Source organism: Haliaeetus leucocephalus, unplaced genomic scaffold (genome assembly GCF_000737465.1).
Source record: "Haliaeetus leucocephalus isolate CR32 unplaced genomic scaffold, Haliaeetus_leucocephalus-4.0 Scaffold0, whole genome shotgun sequence".
Lineage (NCBI taxonomy): Eukaryota > Metazoa > Chordata > Aves > Accipitriformes > Accipitridae > Haliaeetus > Haliaeetus leucocephalus.
The window spans coordinates 12,054,406-12,079,403 of record NW_010972436.1 but is presented as its reverse complement, the minus strand read 5'-3'; the positions used below and the strand labels follow the sequence as shown (position 1 = coordinate 12,079,403).

At 40.6% G+C, this 24,998-nt stretch overlaps 1 protein-coding gene across 7 annotated transcripts in view; it reads left to right on the top strand.

Moving 5' to 3' along the window:
• ABI1 (abl-interactor 1) overlaps window positions 1-24,998 on the top strand; it is an 84,530-nt gene that overhangs the window by 32,856 nt on the left and 26,676 nt on the right. For all 7 annotated transcript variants that reach the window (XM_010583088.1, XM_010582922.1, XM_010582843.1 and 4 more), the window contains exon 3: window positions 21,552-21,728. In XM_010583088.1, the coding sequence (XP_010581390.1) occupies window positions 21,552-21,728 (177 nt within the window). The remainder of the gene's footprint in view (window positions 1-21,551; window positions 21,729-24,998) is intronic.

Below are 24,998 nucleotides of genomic sequence, written 5' to 3'. Positions count from 1 at the left end.
ATGAATGTGGGTGGTTATGCCTAGAAACAAGCAATTATGTAAAGTACTTTAGTACACTTGTGGATGGGAGCAAAAGACCTCTCCAGATCCTCTTAGTGATGACTGTGCTTCCAAAGGACAGCTGTCCAGGTACTTTTACCCTGAAGTTGGCTCTTTAAAAAGAAGAGGATGCTTAAAACTCTGGTCTTGTTCTCTGACATAAAGAACATATGGACTGGACAAAAGGACTGTTAAATGGAAAGAAAATTATCCAGAACTAGCAAATGGTTGATGGCTGCTAACAAGCAGGGTCGATGCTGGAGCCCACGCTGTTCAGAATATTCTTTGGAGACCATCCGGGATGTAAAGCATGTCCTCAGCAAATCTGGGGATAACTCCAAATTAGGAAAGGTGATTCATATGCTGAATGGCAGAGCTTCAGTGCAGAGGAACCTTGAGAAACTTGAGGACTGAGCCAGCAAAAACCTTGGGGAAACGAGGCAAGGTGCAAGGCCTTGCACCGGAGGTGGAATAACCCTGTGCATTTGTATGTGCTGGGAGGTGACTGTGTGAGTAGCAGTCCTGCTGAAAAGGAGCTGGTGTTCTGGTGGGTGCTGTGCTTAGCGTGAGCCAACAACACAAGGCCATCTGAATAAGTGAAACAGTGTGTCAGGGCTGCCTTGGGAAGAGTGTCGCTGGCAGATGAGGGGCAGTGATTATCATCTGCTCTGCAATGATGAGGCTTCACCTGGAATGCTATGTCTGGGTTTTTTTGTGTCTCCCATGCCTTGTTCAAGAGTGATTTAGGGAGACTGGAGATAGTCAGCAGAGAGGGATGCTGAGATGGTCAGGGACATGGAGCATGCTGCCTACAAGGAGAGGTTGAAGGAGTTGTGCTTGTTTAGTCTGACAAAGCGGAAGCAAAGCGGTGATGTAATGGTAGCCTACAGATACTGAAGTCTGGCTCTGTCATCTTTGCAGTTAGTCTTTCTCTTGGTAGCGGCAGTGTAATGTTGAACGGTTAGCCACAAGTTGAAGCTTGGCGTGTTAGTACATGGAGTTGGGAAAATCCTTTTTATTTTAGAGTGTGATGCAGCACTGGAACAGGTTACCCTCTGGTGTGACTCTTCAGCGTTACACTGCAGTAGCTGGATAGATCCTAAAAGCTGACTTTGTATCCTTGTAAGGCACATCATAAGCTATAGGAATTAAAAGGTGAGGGGAGAGACCATTGCGAAGTCAGGGGAGTAACTGCAGCTCCATGTCTATAAATTCTTGTAAGCTCTACTTCCATACAGACTTTTCCTTTCTGCATGTCCAAAAGTGTGTGACAAGACTAAGTGTTTCTGCAGGAACTAGAGCATCATCTAATGTTGTATACATTAGAAAGATAATGTCTTCTTTCTGGTTCTCTTGCTTGTCAGCAGACACAAATATTCTAAATATGGCAAAGAAACTTGCACCTTTCGTTTAGACTAACCTTGCCTTGGGTGATGTTCCCTCTCCTAATAAAGTGCTGACAGTTATCTCTGTGGCCTTTGCTTCACATCCTGTTCTTCCTGTATTCTCCATGATAGAGGCTAAGGCTCCAAGAGTTGTACTGTGCTTGCTCTGGTTATCTGTCTGCTTATGAAAATTATTGTTAACTTTGTGCATATCAGCTTCTACATGATACGTATGAATTGCTCAGAATGTAGTATAATGTGTAAGGGTTGCCTCGTCAGCTGTTCTGTTGAGAAGTTCCCGTCATGACCACAAATGAATACACGTAGGATCTGTCTGTAATTCCTGTACAGTTCAGCTGATGCAGTAAAAAAACCCAACACGTGACCAACAAAAGAAAATCAAAACAAAACAAAAACACCCCATGATACTTAGTTATGTACACCTATGAGAAAGCAACCACAACTGTTAGCCTTTCTGTGATGGGGAAGGGCAGTTTCTTTGATGGAGAAGAAGAAACTGACACAGAAACTTTGTTTCCTATCATTCTTTATTCCCCCTTTTTTTGTGTGAAGGCAGGGTTTGAATGTGTTTTTGGGGAATGGGGGAAGTTGCTAACTTTAATAGTCATTGACTGTAATGAATTCCTTCATATGTTGATTCCCATTTCACAGTCTGGTAGAAGGGCAGTCCGAATGCATTGTTTTCAATGTGTTTTAGACCATTAAAACCTCCTTTCTGCTGAATCGCTATTTGGCCATAAGCTCTAGATACCTCATTAAATACTAAATTAAGAGGCTTGATGCAGCCTCTTGTTTTCTGAAATCAAAGTCCAAAATCCCAGGACTGTGAACATTACTCTGAAAGGCCTTTTTGATAACTTTGTGCAACAAAGGAGTCAAGGGTGTTTGTGCAATCTTTCTTTTTTAATGAAAACCTCTCATATCTGGAAGATATACCACATAAATGAAACACATCACTAACCTGCTGTAAAGTCACATATTGGACTTTTCAAGGAGGTTTTTTTTTCTTCAGATGTGTCTGATTAGATTGTTGCCTGAAATTAATTTTCCTTCTATTTCAAGTCTCAGTAAACCAGCAGTCTTCACATGTGAACAGCTCCTCTTACATTGAATTAGTGTTTTCTTATCTCTGTCAATGTTTTAGTGGCATAAGGGCAAAGCAAAAAGGAAATGCAGTGTATGAGGTGATGGTTATAAGAACATTGTGTCTAATACAGCAGCAGGTAACCATCTACTAAAGCATTAAGTTGGTCACCATATCTGCACCATCCAATGCAGCTATTTGGGATGTTGGTTTTCATGGTAGCTGGTTAGTGTTATGCTTGAGCTTGACTATATTTGAGGAGAAGCAAGTACAAGAAGCTTATTGTGGAGCAGATGAGTCTTGGTTGTACTGCATCAGTGAAGCTACCTCTCTTCATAATCTGCCACTCAAGCACATGAACATGTGCTGTTGGGTGCTTGTGGCTGGACTTCTTGTGCCATTCAGAAGGGAATTGCTTAGTGCTTTCTGCTGGCTGGTTTTACTGGGGAGCACATAAGTGTTTAGTTAATGTTCATCTGCAGATGGAAAACCACGTAATGATTCACGTGAGTGTTTTATAAGCCAGCAGTAATATTCTGCCACTCCTTATACTGCTCCTGGTTTGACTTTATTCTCTTTACTAGCAGCCTTTGGGGACCCAATTGTATGTTATGCATGTCTTGTAAAAGCCCCCTTATAGGTTATACATGCAGTGAACAAACTCTTTTATTAGTTCATGGGAGGTATATAAATGACTTATTAGCTGTTCTTCTATAGCTGGGACAACTTCTGTAGCTTTTAAAAAGTGTGTATGAAGTATGGAAATCTATTCAACTGTGTTAATCTTATCAAACACTTGTCATGTGGCTGCTGTGCCCCAGTGTGTCTCCTTTCCCCAACAACATCTGGGACAGTATGACCTCTGCATCACTGGGGCAGTTGCAGAGCACAAAGTGGAAAGTTTCCCTTTACTGTAATAGAAAAAAGTGTGTGTGAAATTATATTAATTTATATAATTTATGGCTAAACACATAATAGAAATAGGTTGCCATGAATATTATTTCTTCAGAACTACTTATTCCACTGGAGAATATTGTTGATTCTTAACTGACCCTGCTGCTAGTACCATCATGGAAAGGGTGTCATGGTAGTATTGGAAATAAAATAGTAGATTTGTTTGGTTAAAAGCTGTGCTGTATGTAGGGTTTTTCTTTTTTGAGAAAAATTACAGTATGTTTTGGACTAGCACAGTTTGACAACTAGTGGAGGCTGTGATTTGCTTTTTCACTCATTCCCATTTGGAATGCTGGCTGTGCATGTAGAAGTAATCACCATAACAGTATGTCTGCCTCTTCCTCGGTTTCAAAAAATAGATTACTAAAAGCTGTCATTTTCCTTTCTAACGTTCATTCCTGGTTCCAGCAAACAGTTAACATTATTAAATAATTTTGCCTAGTATTGTGCCTAATTATATCTTGTGGGCACAAAAATGTAAGTAGTATATGACCATAGAATCACAGATCTTGAATTTTGTTTGCTTCCTCTTTGAGAATCAGCTAAATAGCTATGACTTTTTCCTGAATGTATCCTTGTATGAATGCTAATGTGCAGTGGTTGTGTAGCTTCACCTGTTCACGCCTAAAAGCACTTGCTTTTTCCCCGTCATGTGTTGTCCTGGGATGGTTATTTATAATGGATCCATCAGCACAATTCAGTGTGGTGTCACATGGGGATTGAAGCATAGCTTGCTGTTTCTTTTAACTGGCTTCTCTGTTCCTTACTTGCAAGAGAAAACTCATGTCTTGTCAACCTGATCTTGTCACACTATCTCAAATTTCTCTATGTGGCAAAACCAGGAGCACCAAGGGTGTGATTAAAAACTATCAGTCTTCTATACAAAGTGAGAACAAGTAGGATGGGGACCTTAGAGTTAAGAGGGGTCATGATGGAAATAATAAAACATATCATTGCTTCAGGAAAGGTCATTTGGGCCATCTTTTGAAAATACAAGAACAAGGAAATATTGAATAATGACTGAAAGGCTTGATTTGATCATAGGAAATTCTGCTTTCTTGTTGAACTCAGTGTCTTATGGGATTGTTTCTTCTTCTTTTTAAGTTGTATTTTTGAACTACGTTCAAAACTAGGCTGTATAAGGTTGCAGCATAAGCCTTCAAACCACAAATCAACCTCTATCTGACTGGAAAGGGGATAAATGTTGTCTTTGGGAAGACGATCCTTCTTTGTCCGTTTATAGGTTTTTCTTACATGTGTTGTTGAGTCAAGTATTGGGCAAGATGCAGCAATGGCCAGATGTAGTACAGGACTAAAAGAGAAGAGCTGTACTGTGGATAAGGCTTGTCTGGAAAAGGTGTTACTGAAGTTTTTGAGCAGTATACCTATTTTTGCTCTCTAGTAGCTGATAGGTTGGGTATCGTAAGCTAATAACATGCCACCTCATGTGGACTAGCAAATTGTTTATTCCTCTTAATTAGAAGAAATTAAAGTACTATTTAAACCTGGATGTTTTTTAAAAAATAAACTTAGCTTGAAATTCTGCAGTTGATCTGCATGTGTGTCTTAGCAGATGAAACATGGCATTTGAGAGGGGATGAACAGTAGAAATGTTATGTTATTCTAGTGCTCCAACATAGGGCACTTTTTGCCTGCTATGGGGATGAGTGAGATGCTGAAGTACCTGAGGACAATCTCCATTTGGGAGGTGAGACCTGTAAGTCGTACCAGAAATGTGCTATCTTCATGTAATTATGGGTATTAAGGTAAAGAGAAAAGTCCAGTCAATAGCCTGAAACAAATTAGACTTTCTCAACTATCTAATCTCTTACCTGTGCTACTGTGTTTGGATTTAAGTTTCCTCATACACCCTAAATCTCATGTAAAGAGACAGCATTGACAGAGTTATAAGCCTGTAAGCTGACAGGAGCTAGACCATCCTTTATTTTACTTGTTCCTCTCTGCACACTGAGGATGGTCTGCTCACCACTTATGTATCACTGTTTTAGTCTCCTCCTAAAATGATGTATAATTAACCATAACTGATTCTGTGCTTTATGAATGGAGTTCCATCCATCATCCTGTAGACATGTCCATTAGTGCCTTATTTTGTCAGTAGCATGACAGCTGACCACAAAAGTGCTTGTCTTTCATATATTACAGTTTTGAAGCATCCCTGATATAGTGGTAGCATTTGGTGCTACTCTGGCACCTGGATGCTAAAACGGGGGAGAGAACTTCTGGGGTTGTTCATGGTGTTTTGGTTAAAATAATGTACTTTTCCCTTTTCTTAGTACAGGCTGTGGCACATTAACAAATAATGAAACTTCAGGAAGTGGGGGATGGTTTCCTTAAGCTCTCGCTGAGAGAAATTCAAGTTCAATCACTTGGGATTTTGCTGCTTTAAGCATTCCTCCTGCAGTGCAGTGTGCCTCTTGGCTGGCAGAGAGAATTATCAGGCTTCAGTCCCAGTTAGCTTGCTTCTTATGTCTAGACCTCCAGCCCTGGGAGCAAAAGGAGCTTGATGGGACCACAACTCCAAGTTACTTGCATCTTATTTTCAGTTCAATATCTTTATGAAACTGTATTTTCCCTAGGCTGCATTAAATGTGTAGTCCTTCAGTTAATGCAGAAACTCTTCAGAGATGCTCTCTACTAGAGCTGGCTGAATTACTTGGAATAAATATACCTAATGCATTTATTCTTTTGGAAATTATTTGAAAAACTTTTTAAACACTGTTTTCCATGTGAAATGTTTGTATGAAATAAGATTGAGAATGCTGCTGACTGGTCAGTATTGGATAATGACAGGTCACCTAGTTCAATAGTGTTTAAAAACCATCATCTGGTCAGTAGAAACAGAATAAAGACAATGTGATGTGATTTTTTTTTTTCTTTTTTTTTTTTTTCCCAAATGCATTTTTAGAAAGCAGAGGTTCTGCAAACAATTATGTGACTTAAGGAAACATCCTGGAAAAACAGATTGTGAGCAGCCTGCAGATCTTACTCGAATAAAGATACTTTTCCTGTGTACTCTTCCCCTCCTGCCCATTTGCCTAGATTTCTTCACTGTGGTAGTTCTTAAAACAAATGCATAGTTGTTGTTTACATTAGCTATATAATTCTGGGAATAAACACCGTCTGTATTGCTGAATGGATATACACAACTTAAATCCAAGAAGTACATGACCTCACTCGGCAAAACCAGGCTTTACCAAACCAGTGGGGAGGAGGCAGGCCACAGAAGTTGCACAGCTGTCTTTCCTGTGCAGCTAAGTTTCTTGCAGAAGTTCAGTAACTCTTCAGCATGTGCTTAGCTGTCCAATATTGCACAGGTCAGTGGCCAGTCATGCATGAGTCCATCGTGGTTGTTATCGTGGAGCTGTAAGGCCTTCTGTTGAAATGCTGTGGTGCAGTTCAGAGGCTTGTAACCCACCACCGTGTTTGGAGCACCTTTCCCAGGGCACCAGTGTACCTTTCTCAGTTAGCTTTAAACACTTCATTGGTCAGTATTTGTGTAGTGTATGTCTAACTTTTGCCTTGAGTGAGATTAAAAGATGGCCAGTCTCTTTTTTTCCTGCCGTTCTCTAGTGCCAGACAGTGTTTTGTTCTCTGCTCCCCCCCGCCCCCACCAATTGTGGACTCAATTATGATGGAGACAAGATCTTGAAAACCACAGACTTCTGGCTGCCTCTTTCTACAGGCTTCGTTCTGTATGTCAATCCCCAATGGCTGATGCTCTTCTCCCCAAGCGTTTGCAATCAAGTTTAATCATTGCACTAATAACTGCACAGCGGAAATGTCTAATTTCTGAATGCATGATCAGTCTGACTAATGAATTTACTGTAATGGTAGTGAGAACGCATTCAGCAGCGGGGATGTACTGATGTCCTCCTCTCTGTGCCTATGCACAAGGCTGCTCTTCAAGACTTGTACTGCCTTTCAGCCTGCCATCAGGCTGGAGCGTTTGTGTTCAGGTGCACTTGCACAGGATTGAGCCAAGAACTCGCTGCTGGGTGCATGCATGTACAAGTCTGAGATGGTCCTGGAGGAGGGGTTGACTGGTGGTGTGGTTTCTTCTTGGGCCAGGGTCCTTTGCCAGAGTGTCCAGCCTTAGTCTGGAAAAGTTTTGGCTAGGGAAGGCTGTGGCTCAAAATAGAGTAAGTGCTGCTAGGACTGTTGAGGCCGTGTGGATGTTCCCAGTAGATGTAACTGCAGTACTGCATATCAGTCGTGGCCAAGAGTAGGAGGCTAAGGGAAATCCATTTACAGAAACAATGTGCAACTTCCTGTTCTAGTTGTGTGTGTAAGTTAAAAAGGCAATGGAGAAGTAGAGCAGCCCTAGCAGTTCCATCTCTGCCCCGTCCCTTCGTCTCCACCCTGCTAAACTAGTAAGCGTCATACATGCTTGTGATTTGGTTGTCTGTCTTCTGCTTTTACTTAATATATCCCAAATTACAAGAAGTCTGTATGACTTAGTCCAAAATAGTAACACAGTCTTAGGAAACATGTGAGGGAATTTTTGTTAACTCTCCTTTTTTGCTAGAATATCTTAATAGGCTTCTATGTGCAATGCTGTGGAAACTGGGATTTCAGAAGAAGTTTGAGCTGAGTGAAGTTCATGATGCTTCTAAGCTTGTCCTCTGTTGACGTACCTTCAGAAGGGATAGCTGGTTACTGAAGGGGGTTTGTGAAAGGGGAGACTGGGTCAGAGTTGAACTGTCTTGTTCTGTGTTTGTCTTTGAAAACAAAAGTAAGGAGCTTGTCATGTCCTAGTTTTTTTGATATTTAAGTGACATGGAAGAGCTCTTTGCTGCAATAATATGCTGAAAATAGTAGTATGGGTAGTAAGTTAACTGCAGAGTAGAATAAGTATACTGAAAACTTTTAAGTGGGATCTATAGTGGCTAAGGGTTTTTCCTGCCATCTTATTTTACTGAGAAGACTCACTGGCAATGGGGACGAGAGGAAAAAAAGTGGCCATTGCTGGTTATCCTCCCATTGGAGTAGCACCTCCAATGTTGGAGGTCGCAACAAAGTTGATGTTGCAACAAAGTTGTCTGCCATAGAGACTCCCTTGCTCTGTACGAAATCTTGAAAAAATCCAGAACTTTGCATTTTCCCCAGAAGAGAACTATGAATCTTCAACCTTTGAACATTCAGGAAACAAAAGAAGAGAAAAAGGCATTTCATGTGTGGTAAGCTGTGTTTGTGGCACTAAGCCCAAGAGGGTTTGTGGTGTAGATAATGTGGCTTCTAGCCATCTGATGGCTGTTTAATTAATACTCAGGAGTTACTCTTGGTGCAACGCTGACCCAACTGAAAACCAGTAGATTTCCCACTAGCTTATTTATATCACTGCCATCAAATGAGGTATGATCAAAGAGGTATAGAAATAACGTTATGCCTTGGATGATTTGTAATCAAAACTATGTTGGCAGGTGGCTAAACGGTACTCAGCATCATTTCCACATATATTGTCCCTGTTTTGTGTTTTAGGGAAACAATCTGTCCCAGGACTGTCAATCTTAGACACCTCATAGGCCCTGAATTCACCTGGAGAAGGGAAGTGTTTGGGAGAGGAATTTTTGTGTGTGTGTGTATGTGTGGCTTTTGCTCATGTTTTTTGTTGGTTTTGGGTCGGTTGTTGGGTTTTTTTTGTTTTGTTTTAAGAAAAGTGTGTGCCTGAAAATTAATTCAGAAAACTTTCAAGTAAGTACATGTGACAAATCAGAATAGGTTTTATGTGGGAGTTTTGTTATTCTTTAGCATAATTATTTTGAGAGATGCAATAAATCCACTATCCCAACTATGTAACATAGCCTTTATTGCTGGAAAATATTTTATTTTTGCTATTAGAGGTGATAAACTAAAGCACTAAAGAGGTGATAAATTAAAGCTAAGGCTATGTTAGCTCGCTGCTTTTGGTGGGCTTTCCCTTCTTTCCCACAATTTGAACTGCCAGGTTACAACTAAATGTGAGGGGTTTAGCTTTGGAGGTTTTCTTTTTTCTTTTTTTCTTTTTATTTTTTTTAATTTTTGTTCAGGAGCATTCTGGCTTGTTGTTATTCCAGCTTTAACAGTTCCTTACCTCAGACAAACTTTCAGAAAGTTCAAACTTGTTCTGTTGAGTTTATTTTTTTATAGGCTTTTTTTAGATGGTTTCCTTTTCAGCCACCTGCAGTGCTCTTTGCAATTGCACATGTTCATCTCCTATGAAGTTGCTTTTTTTGGCACACAAAATGCTTTTCGTTTGACATACAATTTTGTTCTACTCCCATGGTGGTTCTTTAGTGAGTCCAAACTACTGAAGAAGCTGTTTAATTTTTCCTTTCTGTCCTTGTGCTTTTCTTCAGTCAAGAACATATTTAATTTGTATGTTTTGTTTAATTCTAGACAAGTGCACTGCTTCCAGTAAGAAAAAGAGGGACTCGTTCAGCCACTTTAAAATGCTGAAACTCTCATGTGGGAGCTTGCATAAGCATTTTTTTTTTTTTTTTTTTTTTTTTTTTTTTTTAAAAGGAGCCTACTCAAAAAAAAATCAAAAAATGGTTTGGGTTGGAAGGGACCTTGAAGATCATCTAGTTCCCCCCCCCCTGCCATGGGCAGGGACACCTTCCACTGGATCAGGTTGCTCAAAGCCTCATCCAACCTGGCCTTGAACGCTTCCAGGGACGGGGCATTCACAGCCTCTCTGGGCAACCTGTTCCAGTGCCTCACCACCCTCACAGTAAAGAATTCTTTCCTAATATCTAATCTAAATCTACCCTGTTTCAGTTTAAAACTGTTAGCCCTTGTCCTATCACTACACTCCCAGATAAAGAATCCCTCCCCACCTTTCCTCTAGGTTCCCTGTAAGTACTGGAAGGCTGCTATAAGGTCTCCCTGGAGCCTTCTCTTCTCCAGGCTGAACAACCTCACCTCTTTCAGCCTGTCTTCATAGGGGAGGTTCTCCAGCCCCCTGATCATCTTCATGGCCCTCCTCTGGACCTGCTTGAGCAGATCCACATCTGTGTTATGTTGGGGGCCCCAGAGCTGAACACAGTACTCCGGTGGGGTCTCACCAGAGCAGAGGGGGAGAATCGCCTCTCTCGATCTGCTAGACACACTTCTTTTGACGCAGCCCAGGACGCGATTGGCTTTCTGGGCTGCGAGCGCACGTTGCTGGCTCATACTCAATTTTTCACCCACTAATACCCCCAAGTCCTTCTCCTCAGGGCTGCTGTTAATCCACTCATTGCCCAGCCTGTATTTGTACTTGGGATTGCCCAACTCATGTGCAGGACCTTGCACTTGGCCTTGTTGAACTTCATGAGGTTCATACGAGCCCACCTCTCAAGCCTGTCCAGGTCCCTGTGGATGGCAACCCTTCCCTCCAGAGTGCCAACCACACCACACAGCTTGCTGTCATCGGCAAACTTGCCGAGGGTGCACTCAATCCTGCTGTCCATGTCGCAGACGAAGATGTTACACAGTGCCAGTCCTAATACCGACCCCTGAGGAACGCCACTCGTCACTGGTCTCCACTCGGACATCAAGTTGTTGACTGCAACTCTTTGATATGCGTGCATATCTTGAGGAATACCCAGCAAGAAAGAAATTTGAAATGACTGAAATCTAATTTCAGGTACTGAAATACACTCACACATACAGTTGGGATTTGACTTTGCATAATCAAAAGGATTTATCTGCTTTTTGTGCTTTTTAAGACTGAATGCAAGCGTCACATGTTATGACTGCACAGCCCAAATGTTATTCTGTCAAAATCAATCACTAGGATTTTAAACTTGAAACACTTCTCTTTTGAAGTGTCTTCTATTTTAGAGACTGTTTTTAATCAGCGGATTTTTGCATTTCTGGCTTGTGTTCAAATATAATTATTAAGTCTTTGGTTCCATTTACATTTTTTTTTTCCCTCTGGAAACTTGTATTAGCAATGCAATAGGTGTTAATTAATCATTGAAATGTCTATTCAGTTCACTGTGTAGAACATCTACAACTCACCAGTGGAGAGGGGATGTACCTTGCTAGTTCCCTTATCAGAATCCTGTCCTGATGAAGAGAAGATGAGCACGGGGGCAGAGAGAGGACTGAGTAAGAGAACTGTCCTTCAGAAAGGTGTTTGTCATACAGCATGAAACTCAAGTGGATGGTTAGCCATAGTTAATTTGCCACACACTGTGGTTTTGATCTGATGCAGAGCTGGATCTGTACAATGGTTGTGAAGTAGTGGTGTGTGGTGTTCAGCCACAGCTGAATCTCCAGCAAATACTGGAAAGCGTATTCTAGAGTGATGGGGGATTTTGTGTTAGAACAGGGAATAACACCATGGAAGCTACTTCTCTCTCCCCTGCTGCCAGCTTTTGATGCTGAAAAGCCACAGGCTTTAGGAGGCAGGTAGAAGATAATTGCAAATAATCTCTCCATCTCCCCTTCTCTGTGTCATCCCACAGCAATCTACATTAGTGATGCATTCTTTTTCTACCTGTTTATTATACTCAGACTCTTGAAGAAAATTGAACTAGCAGTTGAATTTGAAAAACAACAACAACAAAAAGTTAGGTAGAATGCAAAAATTCATGTTGTACTCCCCGTGACCATGTATCAGAGGTCATTGGAGTGCTTGCCTTTTTTTTTTTTTTTTTTAAAAACGAGTAATGTTCACAGCACAGTTCTTATTCAAGTGTATGTACATGTGGCTTGCTCAAATGGTTAAAATTGGTGGTGGGGTTTGCCAAAGCACAGAAAGTGTGATCCATAATTCACTTCTGCATTTTTACTAGCAATTAAAATCATCAGTGGAAGCTGTTTTACAGAGAAATCCTGGGTATGTTTGTCCTTGTGTTTCACTGTGCTCAGAGCAGACAGCTAGGGCAGCGCTGCCTATACCTGTGCCCACCTACACTGTCTATGTCTATTCTCATAGCTGGTGCAGGCGGACAGCTCTGAGGAACTGGCCCAAGCAGCAAAGCTACTTGCTTGGCGTAGCACAGGAAGTCTGGCGGAGCCAGGAATAGAGCTTCAATCTGCCGTTTTCCAGGCTCTTGCTCCTAGCCACAGCCCCATCCCACCTCTTCCCTTCATTCGACTGACGTCCCGGCAGACAGCCGCCTCCTGCGTGCAGGGCCAGCTGCTTCTGCAGCACTGTATGACCTCCATACTCCAGATGTTTGAAGTTCCATTTCCCCTATACTTATGTGAACTTCAGCAAAGTGTTTCTGGCATTTCACCAATGCAACGGGGAGGAGGGAGGACTGTTGTCTTAACTGTTTTCTTTCCATAATGACGGCCTGTGTGGGGCTGCTAAAAATCTATTCCTCTGTAGGACTTAAACTCCATTTGCCTTCAGTTGCCATCTGCCAGTCTTCCTTCCCACATCCCTCTCCCTGTTCCCAAAGATACTCCTGCAGACCTCCCCTCCTTATGCTCTGTGTTGACGTCATCTTCCTTTCAGTTGGGGAAGGTGGGGGGCAGGGGACGAGGGTGTGATGAGATGCCCTTGTATCTCTCCATAGATGCTGCTCACTTATAGAGCCTAATTCTGCAAGATGGCATTTCACAAGTGAGACTTAAGGATTTCCTTCAGCTGCCCCATTTTATGTTCTCAGCATCTTGCATGAAGTAGCCATTAGAGAACAACGTGAGAAGCTGCTTTCCTTCTGTCCTGTCTGAAGGATGAACAGGTGTCCTCTGTAGCAGTCCTCCCATTTCCAGTTGGCACCAAGAAAAAAAATCAGGCAGGAACTCAAGTCTGGCTCTTGGACGAGTAGGCTGGTTTCTTTGCTCTGATTCTTGTCCTAGAATATCATGAACCCGCTCCCAGCCCTTCTGGTCTGTCCTTGCCCCGTGTCCCCTTTGTCCATGTTCCCTTTCTGCTCAGTTTCTGCAGCAGAATGTGTGACTAGATTTGCCAATAGGGTACTCTGAAAAGCATCTGTATAAATAATCCTTTAGCTGAACAGACCTCTTTTCCCTCTCCTTTTCAGTGCTGTTGTATCGGTGTATGTGCCACTTCACAGATTGTGTTTGGGAAATGGGGTCTGTGAGTTCAATTCTCAGTGAATCCTAGTCTTCCTTTTGAAAGAAAGGCTTCCAGTTTCCTAACAGCAAGAGGCTAAAGGTGAGGCTATTTGTCTGTGGCCAGTAAGCTTTAAGCCTGTTTCTCTAGCTCTTGTTTTCAGCTTCTTGATTTTAATGAGGCTTATCAAAGCCCCCACTCTTCTCCCCCCCCCCCCCCCCCCTTTTTTTTTTTTTTTTTTTTTTTTAAGATATAGGAGTATTTTAACACTTGCAAGCACATGTTGCATTGGTCAGGAATCAATTTTTTAAATATGCCTTGCATGGAAATTGGTACAGCCTAAGAAACATAATTCTGGAGCAGGACATACTATGGACTATGTGCATTATTGTTTTACATTCTGTGCCTCTGATTTCTAAAACCTTATAGCAAGCAAGCTGTCCTGACTAAGTGGGATGCCTATGGTATACTTCCCTCCCTGATACCCTGCCTCCCAACTGTCCTGATATTCCAGGAAAAATACTTATGTAAAGGTTTAAAATATCTTCAAACCTTTGCTGAAATCTTATCTGCTTTATGCTGATGGCAATTGCTAGGAGAATCTGAGAAAATCTGCTAGTGTATATAAAGAAAAAGATTTAAATTCTTAAGTCAAAGGCTAGCTCCATAGGATTAAACTGGCATATAATCTGCATTCAGACATAATTGAAGAAATCCAGTGATAAACTGTCAAAATAAGAAACACAACCACCACTTTTCAACACCACCACCCCCAATGTTGGATGATATTAGTAAAATGCATTGTTAGTATTGTGTTTTTATATATGTATTAAAAAATTGTTTATGTATGTAAATATATTAAAAATGTGTGCATTTGTATATGTGGTACCTCTGGAAATAGGACTTGGTATTTCTTTCATTATTTTTCCTTTGTTCTGTCTGGTGTCTTTCCCCCTCCGATGATGCCGAACATTTTATATAGACTCTGCAAGTTGCTGTATCTGTGTTGATGGCCTTAGTTCATTGTGTTAATCTGTAAAAGCTCTCGATTGTGAACCCTCTCTGCTGGAAAAGGAAGGTAGCGTATCAGATTACATGAGACATGGCTTATCTGGCTCCTCTAGCCTTTTACCTTAAGAGGCCTGGATTTACCAGGACTTCAGGAGATGAAGCTTTCTGGAGAGCCTGTCCTGCTATTGTTACATCTCTCTGTGCTGAAGGGGATGTGTGTGAAACTTCTATCTATAAACCTACAAGAAAACATTGTTGGATTTGCAGCTCTGGAAATACAACTCTTAAATCTATTTCAGTTGCCTCCTACATTGCCAGCACCATGTACAAAGCAAACACACAAGGTGAAACTTAGATGTCTAAATGCTTCAGAGGTGACAGGAGACCTGTCTTTCATGGTGCAGCTTCAGAAGGCATGGCAGGGTATTCTGAGGATTCTCAGGTGATATTAGACACTGGTGTTGAGGCAATTGAATTTTAGCCTTAGGGAAAATTGGATTGAAGGATTGTTGGGTTTTTTTCTTTATTAAGGGATGCTGAAAGCACCTTAGTGTTACGTTTCCTTTGGTTAACACTACGATTTATGGTTTGGGTGTTTGAGCTTGTAGTTCTTAATAGAAAATGTGTATTTACTAGAAATTGGTGTTTGTTAAATGCTTGTAACATTCAACTATATGAATTTTTACTGCTATGAGCAACTAAATCTGAAGCTGTGGCTCATTTTTACAAATAGTAGAACAGATCTTACCTTTCATATTCAAACATAAATAAATAAGCTTGGAATCCAGACAGTTGTCTTGGAGGTCGAGGAAGGAAACTAAACTCCTTTCTCTGCACTACTCACTGTCCCGTGTATTGCAGTTTTATTTACTAGGTTCAGTCTGAAACCTGTGTCTTTGCCCAGTATTTTGTGTAACATCAGGCACAGTTTCTGCTGAAAGGAGATACCATATTTGACAGATTGCTGACTTGACTTGATATGTCAAATCTAGTGTTCCAATTGGCTTGTCTTTGACTAGAAATCTTACTTTTTTTTTTCTTATGCCATTCTTTTCTCTTATAGTGCCAGCAATGCCCTTTGTTTAAGGGAATTTCACTGCTCTCAGATAAAAATGAATGAAATACTGTTCTCTCCATTAACTTGCCTTTCAATAATGCTGGCTTTAGCATAGAATCATCTCAGGTTGGAAGGGGCCCATAAGGATCGAGTCCAATTCCCTGCTTCTCACAGGACTACCTAAAACAAAACCATATGACTAAGAGTGTCATCCAGACATTCCTTGAACTCTGACAGGCTTGGTGCCATGACCACTTCCCTGGGAAGCCTGTTTCTGTGACCAACCACCCTCTCAGTGAAGAACCTTTTCCTAATGTCCAGTCTGAACTTCCCCTGATGCAGCTTCATTCCATTTCCTTGTGTCCTATCACTGGTCACCAGAGGGAGGAGATCAGTGCCTCCCCCACTGCTGTCCTGCTTGAGGAGGTTGTAGACTGTGATGAGGTCACCCCTCAGCCTTCTCTTCTCCACGCTGAACAAACCAAGTGACCTTGGCCGCTCCTCGTAAGTCTTGCACTCAAGACCTTTCACCACCTTGGTCGCCCTCCTCTGGACACACTCTCTAATAGTTTCATGTCCTTCTTGCATTGAGGCACCCAAAACTGCACTCAGTACTTGAGGTGTGGAACAGATTGCTTCTGGGAAGTACAGCACCAGCTTTGTGCAGAACAGGTTACCAAGACTCAGTAAGTGTGATTACACCAAGTATGCTAGGAAGATGGGGGTGGGAAGTGGTAACAGGTCACGCTGCATGCATGGCTAATGTCTTATGTCTGTGGTTTTGCTTGTATAAAGTAATTCTGATCTATTCTGCTAATATTTAGATATGTGTAACGCTGATTACCCTGTAACCAGGGCTTATTTGAAATAAAGTGTTAGTAACAGACTTAACCCTATATTGAACCACAAACTGAAAAAGCAAAACAATGTCAAAATTACGGAAGACGGTTGCTTATAACAAGCTGTTTGGCCTTCCTTTTCTCCTTGCTTTGTCTAAAGTAGCAGCTTGAGGAAGCCTGTGGAGTTTGAGCCTACGTTGCTTCTTGTCTGAGTGAGCCTAGGGACAAATTGAAAAGTTTCTGACTTGTAGCTCTGTGCAGCACAGGACATTTGTTTGAAGGACGTTCATGATGTGAAAACAAAAGTTCTTAAAACCATTGCATGAAATGGCCTGAAAAACTGTCAGTAAAAGTGGTGGTGTAACTTCAGGGTTTTTTTTTGTCTAATGTGTTTTGAGTGTTAGATTTTTAAATCAAGGAAATGCCCTTGAAATGACTTCTCACTCATCTTCAAATTAATGGGTGAAAGTGTGTGTGGTGTTTTGATTCGGGGGGGGGGGGGGGGGGGGTTTGGGGTTTGTTTTTTTTTTTTTAATTTGTAGCTTCCCACACTGTATCTTAGACTCTCTTTTGGGAGTTTCTGTTTGTCTACTGTTTTTACCTGATAGCCACCATTTTCACTGTTCAGGACTAGGCAGCTGTTCTCTCCCTTAACCATTACTCCACTCTTCCTAAAAGCCTGGCAGCTTTTTCCAGCTTGCTGGTAAGATAGCTGTGCAGCACCACACCGTGCTTCTCCTGTCCCCTCTGCCAGGTGTGTGTGTGTGTGTGCTGTTATAGCTTCATTCTGGAGGAACTGGGGAGGAGCAGAGTAGGAAACCTGAAGTGGAGTTTTCCTGCACAGCACTTCTGGAGTATCAGTTAATTTAATATAAATCTAAAGGGTATTTGCTTGGCATAAATCTGTGGTATTAGTGTACTGAGTTGTCTTGTCCATCAGGACAGCCTGAAGTTGGTGATGCCTGGTTAGCTGAGTTGATTTGATAGAGATTTGTGGCCCCCCTCCACCTCTCCTTTTACCAGTTGTGTGTGCATTTAGTGAGAGAAGCAGTGGCTGTGTGAGTATCTGGTTCATAAATTTGAGTTGCAGTGGGTCAGGATTAAAAAGATTGTCAAGGCTTGAAGTTGTTTTTATTTTTCCTTTTTTTCCCTTTTTTTAATATCCCTATATATGTGGGCTTTATTAAAATATTTAGATATCCTCAAATTAGCTTGGCCAAATGTACTGCAGTCTCTATTTCTTGTAAAGTGTTTGTGCTGGGATTGCACACTGTAGCATAAGGGTAGAGCGCTATCTACAGCACAGAAAAAGAGAAAAGAACAACTAATTGCTGTATCATTGCTGTGTTGTACTTGGCCTTGGGGCTACATCTGAGGAAGCAAACAGTTAAACTTTAACTCTACATCCTGTTGATCAACTTTTTTTTCACATGGTTTGAAGCAGACAGATAGTGGAGGCAGGTGGTAATCATTAACAGTTACTTCAACATCCAAGCTGAACTTTGCTTCTGGGATTAGCTGGCATGGTCCCTAGCACCCAGTTATAATGGCAAAGGGGTTGGTTTGATGGTTTACTTAAAATTTGCTTCCCAAAGGAAACATTTTGTGCTTTTGGAAGGGCTATCTTCTCCCTCTTCCCTAAATCAGTACAATGCTGGATGACTTCTTGCTGGATTATGTTGTCTAGGAGTGAGAATCCCATCCCTATTCACCAGATTTTAAATTATGCTACATATTTATGTTTCAGCATAGGCCAAGCATACTTAAAGTTGGTCTGACTGTTTGCTAGCCCTTATTAACCCAAGCCAGTTTGCTCCTCTCCATCTTTGATGTTTAAAAGTAGGTTTTGTGCATGAAATCACAAACTAACTACTGTTCAGCTGTCTTGTTACCTTATCAAAGCGGACACTTACTCATAGCTACAGGTGCCAAGTGTGGCCAGAGCTTTGAGAATGGTCTAGTTTGGCTGTTACCTGGTATATGTGGCTTGTCCCTCTTGGGAATGAAGTGTTGTCTGGCTGGATAGCTATGCTATCTTGCTAAAAATTGCTTGTATTTGGGGTTTTTCCTCTTTTGGAAGTGAAAAACATTGCCTATGACTAAACAAACTTCCACATTAACATCAAGCAAATAGATATAAATAAAAATACAAAAATGAACAACTGTTAGGTGCTTTGTTTTGCATAATAATCACATAACAATAACATGCAGTGTTTATAGATCTAGAAAAAAATAATTTCTTCTTGAAGAAGCAAGATGCTGTCTAGTAGCTGATGGGCAGCATATTGCTCCTGGCAAAGCATATGCTGGGAGCTTTTGCTTTGCATAGGGGCAAAATACCACCTTGCTTTTCCAGTGTACCAGATATGGTAAAAGTTGCACTCTCATTTGCTTTGAACAGCGAATTAGTCTCTTGCACAGGCATACCTGCATGCTGTTGAAGACTTACATATGTGCCCTAAGTTGCTGGTCCTCCACTGGGATACAGATAATCTTCTCTTTGCTTGGTTTACATTACTGAAATCTGTGGAAAGACTTCACAAATCGCTGCTATGTATTTAATTTTGGATAAGCTGTCTGATATAATTAATATATGCTCTTTTCTGAAGGTTTTTCCATTAACAAGAATTGGTTGCAAGATAAGTCATTTTCCAAAGCATGTATAGTACAGCATCTGTTCCTGGAATTTCTTATCCTCTGCTCTAGTAATTTATGGAATTTTCATTGTTCATTGCCGGGAGGAAAAGTTGGTCTTCATGGACTACCTGCTAGGAGAAGATACATCTTTTTGTACTGTGAAGGGCTTTGTTTTGTCTCTTTTTGCTTTTGACATCAATGTTAAGAGAACTCTTAGTGTAAAGATGCTTTTTTGTCTGTCCACTGAACAAAAAATGAATTTATTAGTAACAACAGATTCTGTTCATGAGAATGAATTAGAAGCATGGATTTATTTCAAGGGGCGTAGTAGTGTTTTAAAATACCCTCTTTTAAAACATTGTAGTATGTCCCTTAAATTGCCATTCTCCTCAGCCTCCTATATTGCTATGTTGTTTAGGTGACTCTGAAGTTTTTTATCACCTATGCAGTCCTCATGTATTACAAAATACAAAGAGTTGCATATTATTAAAGAGTTCTGTAAGATAGTTTGAGACCTGGTATTATCATTGAACAAAAGGGTTCAGGTTGTACAAAGGAATTAGAAGAGACATGATCTAAGAACAGGTAGCACAGCACTCGGATAATGTTTCTTGATCTCACTGAAACCAAACTAAAAGGCAGAACCAACATATATATTTTAGTCTCTAAAAGGAGAAGAACAAATAATAGCTGCAGTTGAAGAAATATGGGTAGTCTTGTTCTTAACTCTTTGCTTTGTTGTCTGTGAAATTGCCTGGCAGAGCAAATAGAGGTGCAATGGCTGATACCTGATAACTGACATAGTGGTAAATGCTTGATGTACAGGATTGTCTCATTTGAAAAGGTGCTTTTTATTCCTGAGTTTGGGATTTTTCAGACCATGAGCATTTGGAACAATAAAGCTTGCTCCAAAGCTTGATTGGGATATTTAATTAACTTATTCCAAATAAGCTAATGCAGACATACACATTTAATGTCTTGCATTGCTCTGGAAAATCACAACTCTTATTTCTATTGAGATTTCTTGTGCTTCCAAAGTAAAAGAACCTTTTGTGATGTTACAAGTTGCCGTTTTTTTAGCTTTAAGCTGTGAAAACAAGCTTGCTTGGTATCACTGCTTTTAGGTGCTTCTCCACTTGTGTTCCCACTTGTAATCTGCAATGCCATGTATCAAAGCTGTTAAGGAGGATTTTATTTCTTTCTGTGCTTAGGAGAATTTAAGATGGTTTGAGCTTGTGTTCCAGTTAATGAAAAATCAGTTCAATTGAAGGCATTTCATCGTGAACTCTGAACACTGAATGTTGGCCTTCCTAGAAATAGTCATTTCCTGGATGCTTACCTTGCTCTTTTCATCTTGTCTCGTATAGAAGTAGAATGAAATATAAACTAATTTTGTGCGTCATCTTTGACTCTGCTTCACTAAACAAAGCCTTGCACATCACAATATCCATTTTTAGATTAGGCCATTTCTAGAGACATACCCAAACAAGTACTGACGGACAAGGATTTTTCTTTCTTTCTGAACCTTGACTTTCTGTTTCTGTGAGTCTTTCCAGGAGGGAACTGATGCTTACAGACTGAGAATTACTTTTCTTAGTGGAAAAAGTGGTGGCTTGATAGGTTTTGTTCAAAGTCACTCAGAATGGTGTTTTTTGTTAGATACCATCTCCTGCAATGAGATCCTGAGGTTCTAGTAGGTACTTAAATGAGTAAATTCAATCCCTGAATCTTGAAATAGGCTTCCTAGAGGTGGGACTTCTGTGGTATCTGATGCTTGATTTGTACTTGTTCTCCTTCAGCTAGGGTTTAAGTGGTGGTTATATTGCGTGTAGAAGCATTTGTCTGTTATGTGAAGCTTAGTTTGATCCTTCACGGACTACTGGACTGACCTTTCTTTGTCTCTTTAGGTATTTCCTGATAAAATGATGGAGCTCAGCATATTTTATATTCCTTTACTTGCATCTTTAAGGCTCTGTTTTATTCTTTTAGTAAAGCTTCTATAAACAGTATGACTGAAACTAGCCTCAGTGCTGAAATTGTTCCTTTTCTATGCAGACTCTTACTCTTGATATGCACTGATGGCTTTGCTGAAAGAAATTACTGCACAGACTTCCCAAGCTAAGTCCCCCTCTGGGGCTGCAGGCAAATTGCTTAGCTTGTCTGTCCTGGTTTCCCGGCTGTGAAGTTGGAGTAATTTATTAGTAGTGTCAGTTATAAGAATGTTGAGGGTTAATCTGCAAGGACTGTATCTGCATAGTGTCTTTAGAGTGTCAAAGCCATAACATATAGTTGTAATTTTATTATTAATATTGGTTATTTCATTAAAGTGTAATTTTCAAACAATGTTCATGTAGATTAAACTCATTTCGTCAATAAACTGGCATCCTTCCAGCAGCATTATCTTGGTTCAGACTCTGTCTAATAGTGAAGCCTAAACATGTAGATAGCTCTGTAAAGAAAACAGCAAATGCTTAAAGAAACCCATACTTTCTTGTTTTTAATCTAGACTGTGGACATCCATAAAGAAAAGGTCGCTCGCAGAGAGATAGGCATTTTGACGACCAATAAGAACACATCGAGAACTCACAAAATTATAGCACCAGCGAACATGGAACGTCCTGTAAGGTATATTCGAAAACCTATAGACTACACGGTGCTGGATGATGTTGGCCATGGCGTAAAGGTAAGAATACCTGGATACCTGAGGACTCTCACACAGACCAGCAGATAGGGTTGGGGCAGAATGCTACTGACATTAAAATGTTTAGTTCATTTATGGTAGTAAGGATTATGGGTTTGATACGCTCTCGTGTACAAACATTTCAAGAACAAAATGGATTGTTTTGCAGTGATGGTTTTTTGAGCAATGTTTGCCAAAACCTTGTGACTGTCAGTGGTAGTCATAGTGTCTGGAAATAATGGTTCATGGTCTTAGGCTAATGACTTGTCAAAAAAGCCGTGACTGACTTTTAAAATTATCACTCCTTCCTCTCTGATTTAAATTGACTCTGCCATTCCCTTTATTTCTTTCGTTATTGAGAAAAGTTAAGTCATCTGTTATGGAGAAACTGGCTGGTGGGGTGGGGTTTTTATTGGGTTTTTTTAGAGGGTGGTCAGGAGAAAGGGGGTCAGCTAGTTGGCATTTAAATCTTGGTGGCATTTGATGTCTCACCCCCATTTGTGCTTTTGGACAGCCTCATTTTCCTTTTTTCTAAACAAAAGCCTTCATAAATTAATGTCTACCTCCCTCGAAATGGTGATAGTTGAAGTTAATTAATGCAACACCCTTTGTTCCCTGGACATCTTTTTATAAAAAAAACCTTTGTATACCCCTGGAGCAGACCTTCCAGGTATATTCAGTTCACAACAATCTTCCCTTGAATGGCATTAAAAAGCTTTTATTCAATACCTGTGTATCTAAAGCTTGATGTGCTCTGGTCAGTCAGTTGTGCAGCTAGATAAACCCATCATGTGCCCTTTGAATTGCTGAGCTCTTGAGGAACAGATCTTTCAGAATTACTCAACACAAAAGAGTGCCAAGGTACCTCCTGTTCGTAGTAACCCTCCAAATGCCCAGAGGAGTCTAATTCCAACACAAGTTAGAAAGCAGCTCTATACCATGACAGCTTTGGACTACCTGATTTTTTGTTTTGTTTGTAGCTAAACCTGTACTAAACCTGTAACTCTTAGGGTTGTTTTACACTAATAATTTAAGCCAGACTGGATGAAGCGCAATCCTATGTAGAAGCCTGAAAGACATGCCCTGAATTTCTGTAAAATAGAAACACTGGCGTCAGAGAAATTGATAATTTTTCAGTACAGTCTCTGCATTTTCAGAGAGAGCTCTGTGAATAGAGAATACAGGAATCCACAAATTCAGTGTCAGGATATTGGTTTCTGCATTTAAGTGCTCCAGGGATCAAGTGCTGTAGAAGACTTTTAAAAAGTAGAATAATTACTATTAGTCTCTGAAGTTGATTCTTTGCTGAACTACTTGTATTGGGCAGGCTCAAAACAGGTTGCTTGATCCATAAATGCTGAAGTTGTTAAGGTGTAGCAGTTGCATTTTCCAATATGACTATTTGCTTTTAGGAGTACTGGTGTCTTTATTTTAATGTGATTCTATTTGTTTAGGGGGTGGAAATGAGGTCCTGTTTACCTATTTCTAGGCAGCTCTTATGGAACATTTTTAGTAAACAGTTTTTTTTAACTGTTAGTGGTTTAACTCTATATTAAAAACTTGGTCTGCTCAGAGGTAAAATAGCTTCCAGTAATGACCAAATTTTCAACTCATTACAAGTCAGTTACAAATTATATCTTGCTATTGTTTCTTTGAGTGATTTGCCTGTCTGTTTTACGACTGTGGAAGACATGAAACACTTAGTAGAAAAATAATGTTGGTATTTTCTACGTAGACATGTTACACAAATGAAATAAGCTGCCAGCCAGGCCTCGGCTATATAGTTCAAGATGGCTGTCATGCATTTGACACTTTCATCAGTGTTGACTGGTGACTGGACACACGGTTGAGAAGAGTGGGCTGAGGTAATGAATGGCATAATTAAATGTTTTAGCCATCATATTACTTGGGTTTCAAGATTGTGACACGCTTCATAGTTCTGAAGGAAGTAGCTTGCTTTGTCTGCAAACCTAGATGTAGCTAGCAATGTTACAAGAAAATCAAACCAAAACAACTTAAACTAGATCAGGTCCTGTTGGAAGTCAGCACAAATCACGGATGATGCTGAGAATCCAAGTTGCCTCTTGAACATAGAAATTTGGGGGAAACATACAATAAATTGAATTACAAACTTTTTCTTGTCCAGAGTGGTCTTAGAAGATGCTTCAGACTCTGTTAAGTCTTATATTCTTGACCAAAGTTTTCACCCCAAGTTGAACAGCAACATGTCTGATAAGACCTTAGAAACCATCTTCTTCTAGAGGAAAAGAAGTCTGAGTTCTGCCTAGAGCAATTGTCCATTTGACTAACATGCAAGTCCTTGAATGTCTTCTGCTGTGGCAGCTGTCAATAAAATACAGCACAACACATACTTTGACATTTAAGTATTAAATAAAAATTATGCAACACTTTGAAGTCTGTAGGTGACAATTTGTTGCTGTTAATGGGACTCTGTTGTGTTCTGGTGCAGGATTTGATAAAAAAAACAAAGGAAAAATACAAGGAAGAGAAATTAAAGATACAGGCTAGACTATAGCCTGTTTCTGCTTTTATTTATTTAATGAAATACTCATCCTAGGAAAAATGTCAGTAAAATATGCAGTATATTTTAAGAGACGATCCTGAATTGTTTTGTATAAGAAGTGTAAATAAAAACACAGTCTCTCAGAATTTAAAAAAAAAAAAAAGTGGGTAATCCTCAGAGTAAATACTGTTGTCTTCTGTACATCTGCTATCTGAGCAAATGCAGAAACACCTCCTATGCATACCTACAGCTCATTTTCTTTGTGTGTGTCTCTGATGCTTCTTATGGCTGTGTAGAGGGGATGCAAAAGCAGATGCCTATGCTTGGGGCATGGAAAAGGGCTCTACATGGCCCCCTCTCATGCATGCATGCAGCAATTTTTGTGTGTGGGGGGTGATGAGGATGAGGGTGGCAGTGATGGTAAGCAGCTGCTCTCTATAGCAGGTTTCCTCCCTGATGGGAAACACCTCCTTGGAAGGCAGTGCTGTTTCCCCCTCCAGCAACTTATTGGTAGAAAAGCTTCTGTAGAGCATCCTAGGATCACAGTGGTGCTCTCTCCTTCGGCCTGAAAGCTCTATGGCAGCCCCAAGCTGCCCCAGCTGCTCCCCTCCCTACCCATTCCCTTTGTGGGGACAGATACAGGCGAAGTCTCCAAAAGGAGTAAAGGGGTTGTTTGTTTGTTTGTTTTCAACATACATGCCTGTGAAGCCAAGGCTAGCATCAGTCAAAATCAGGAGGGCTTTTAAAGT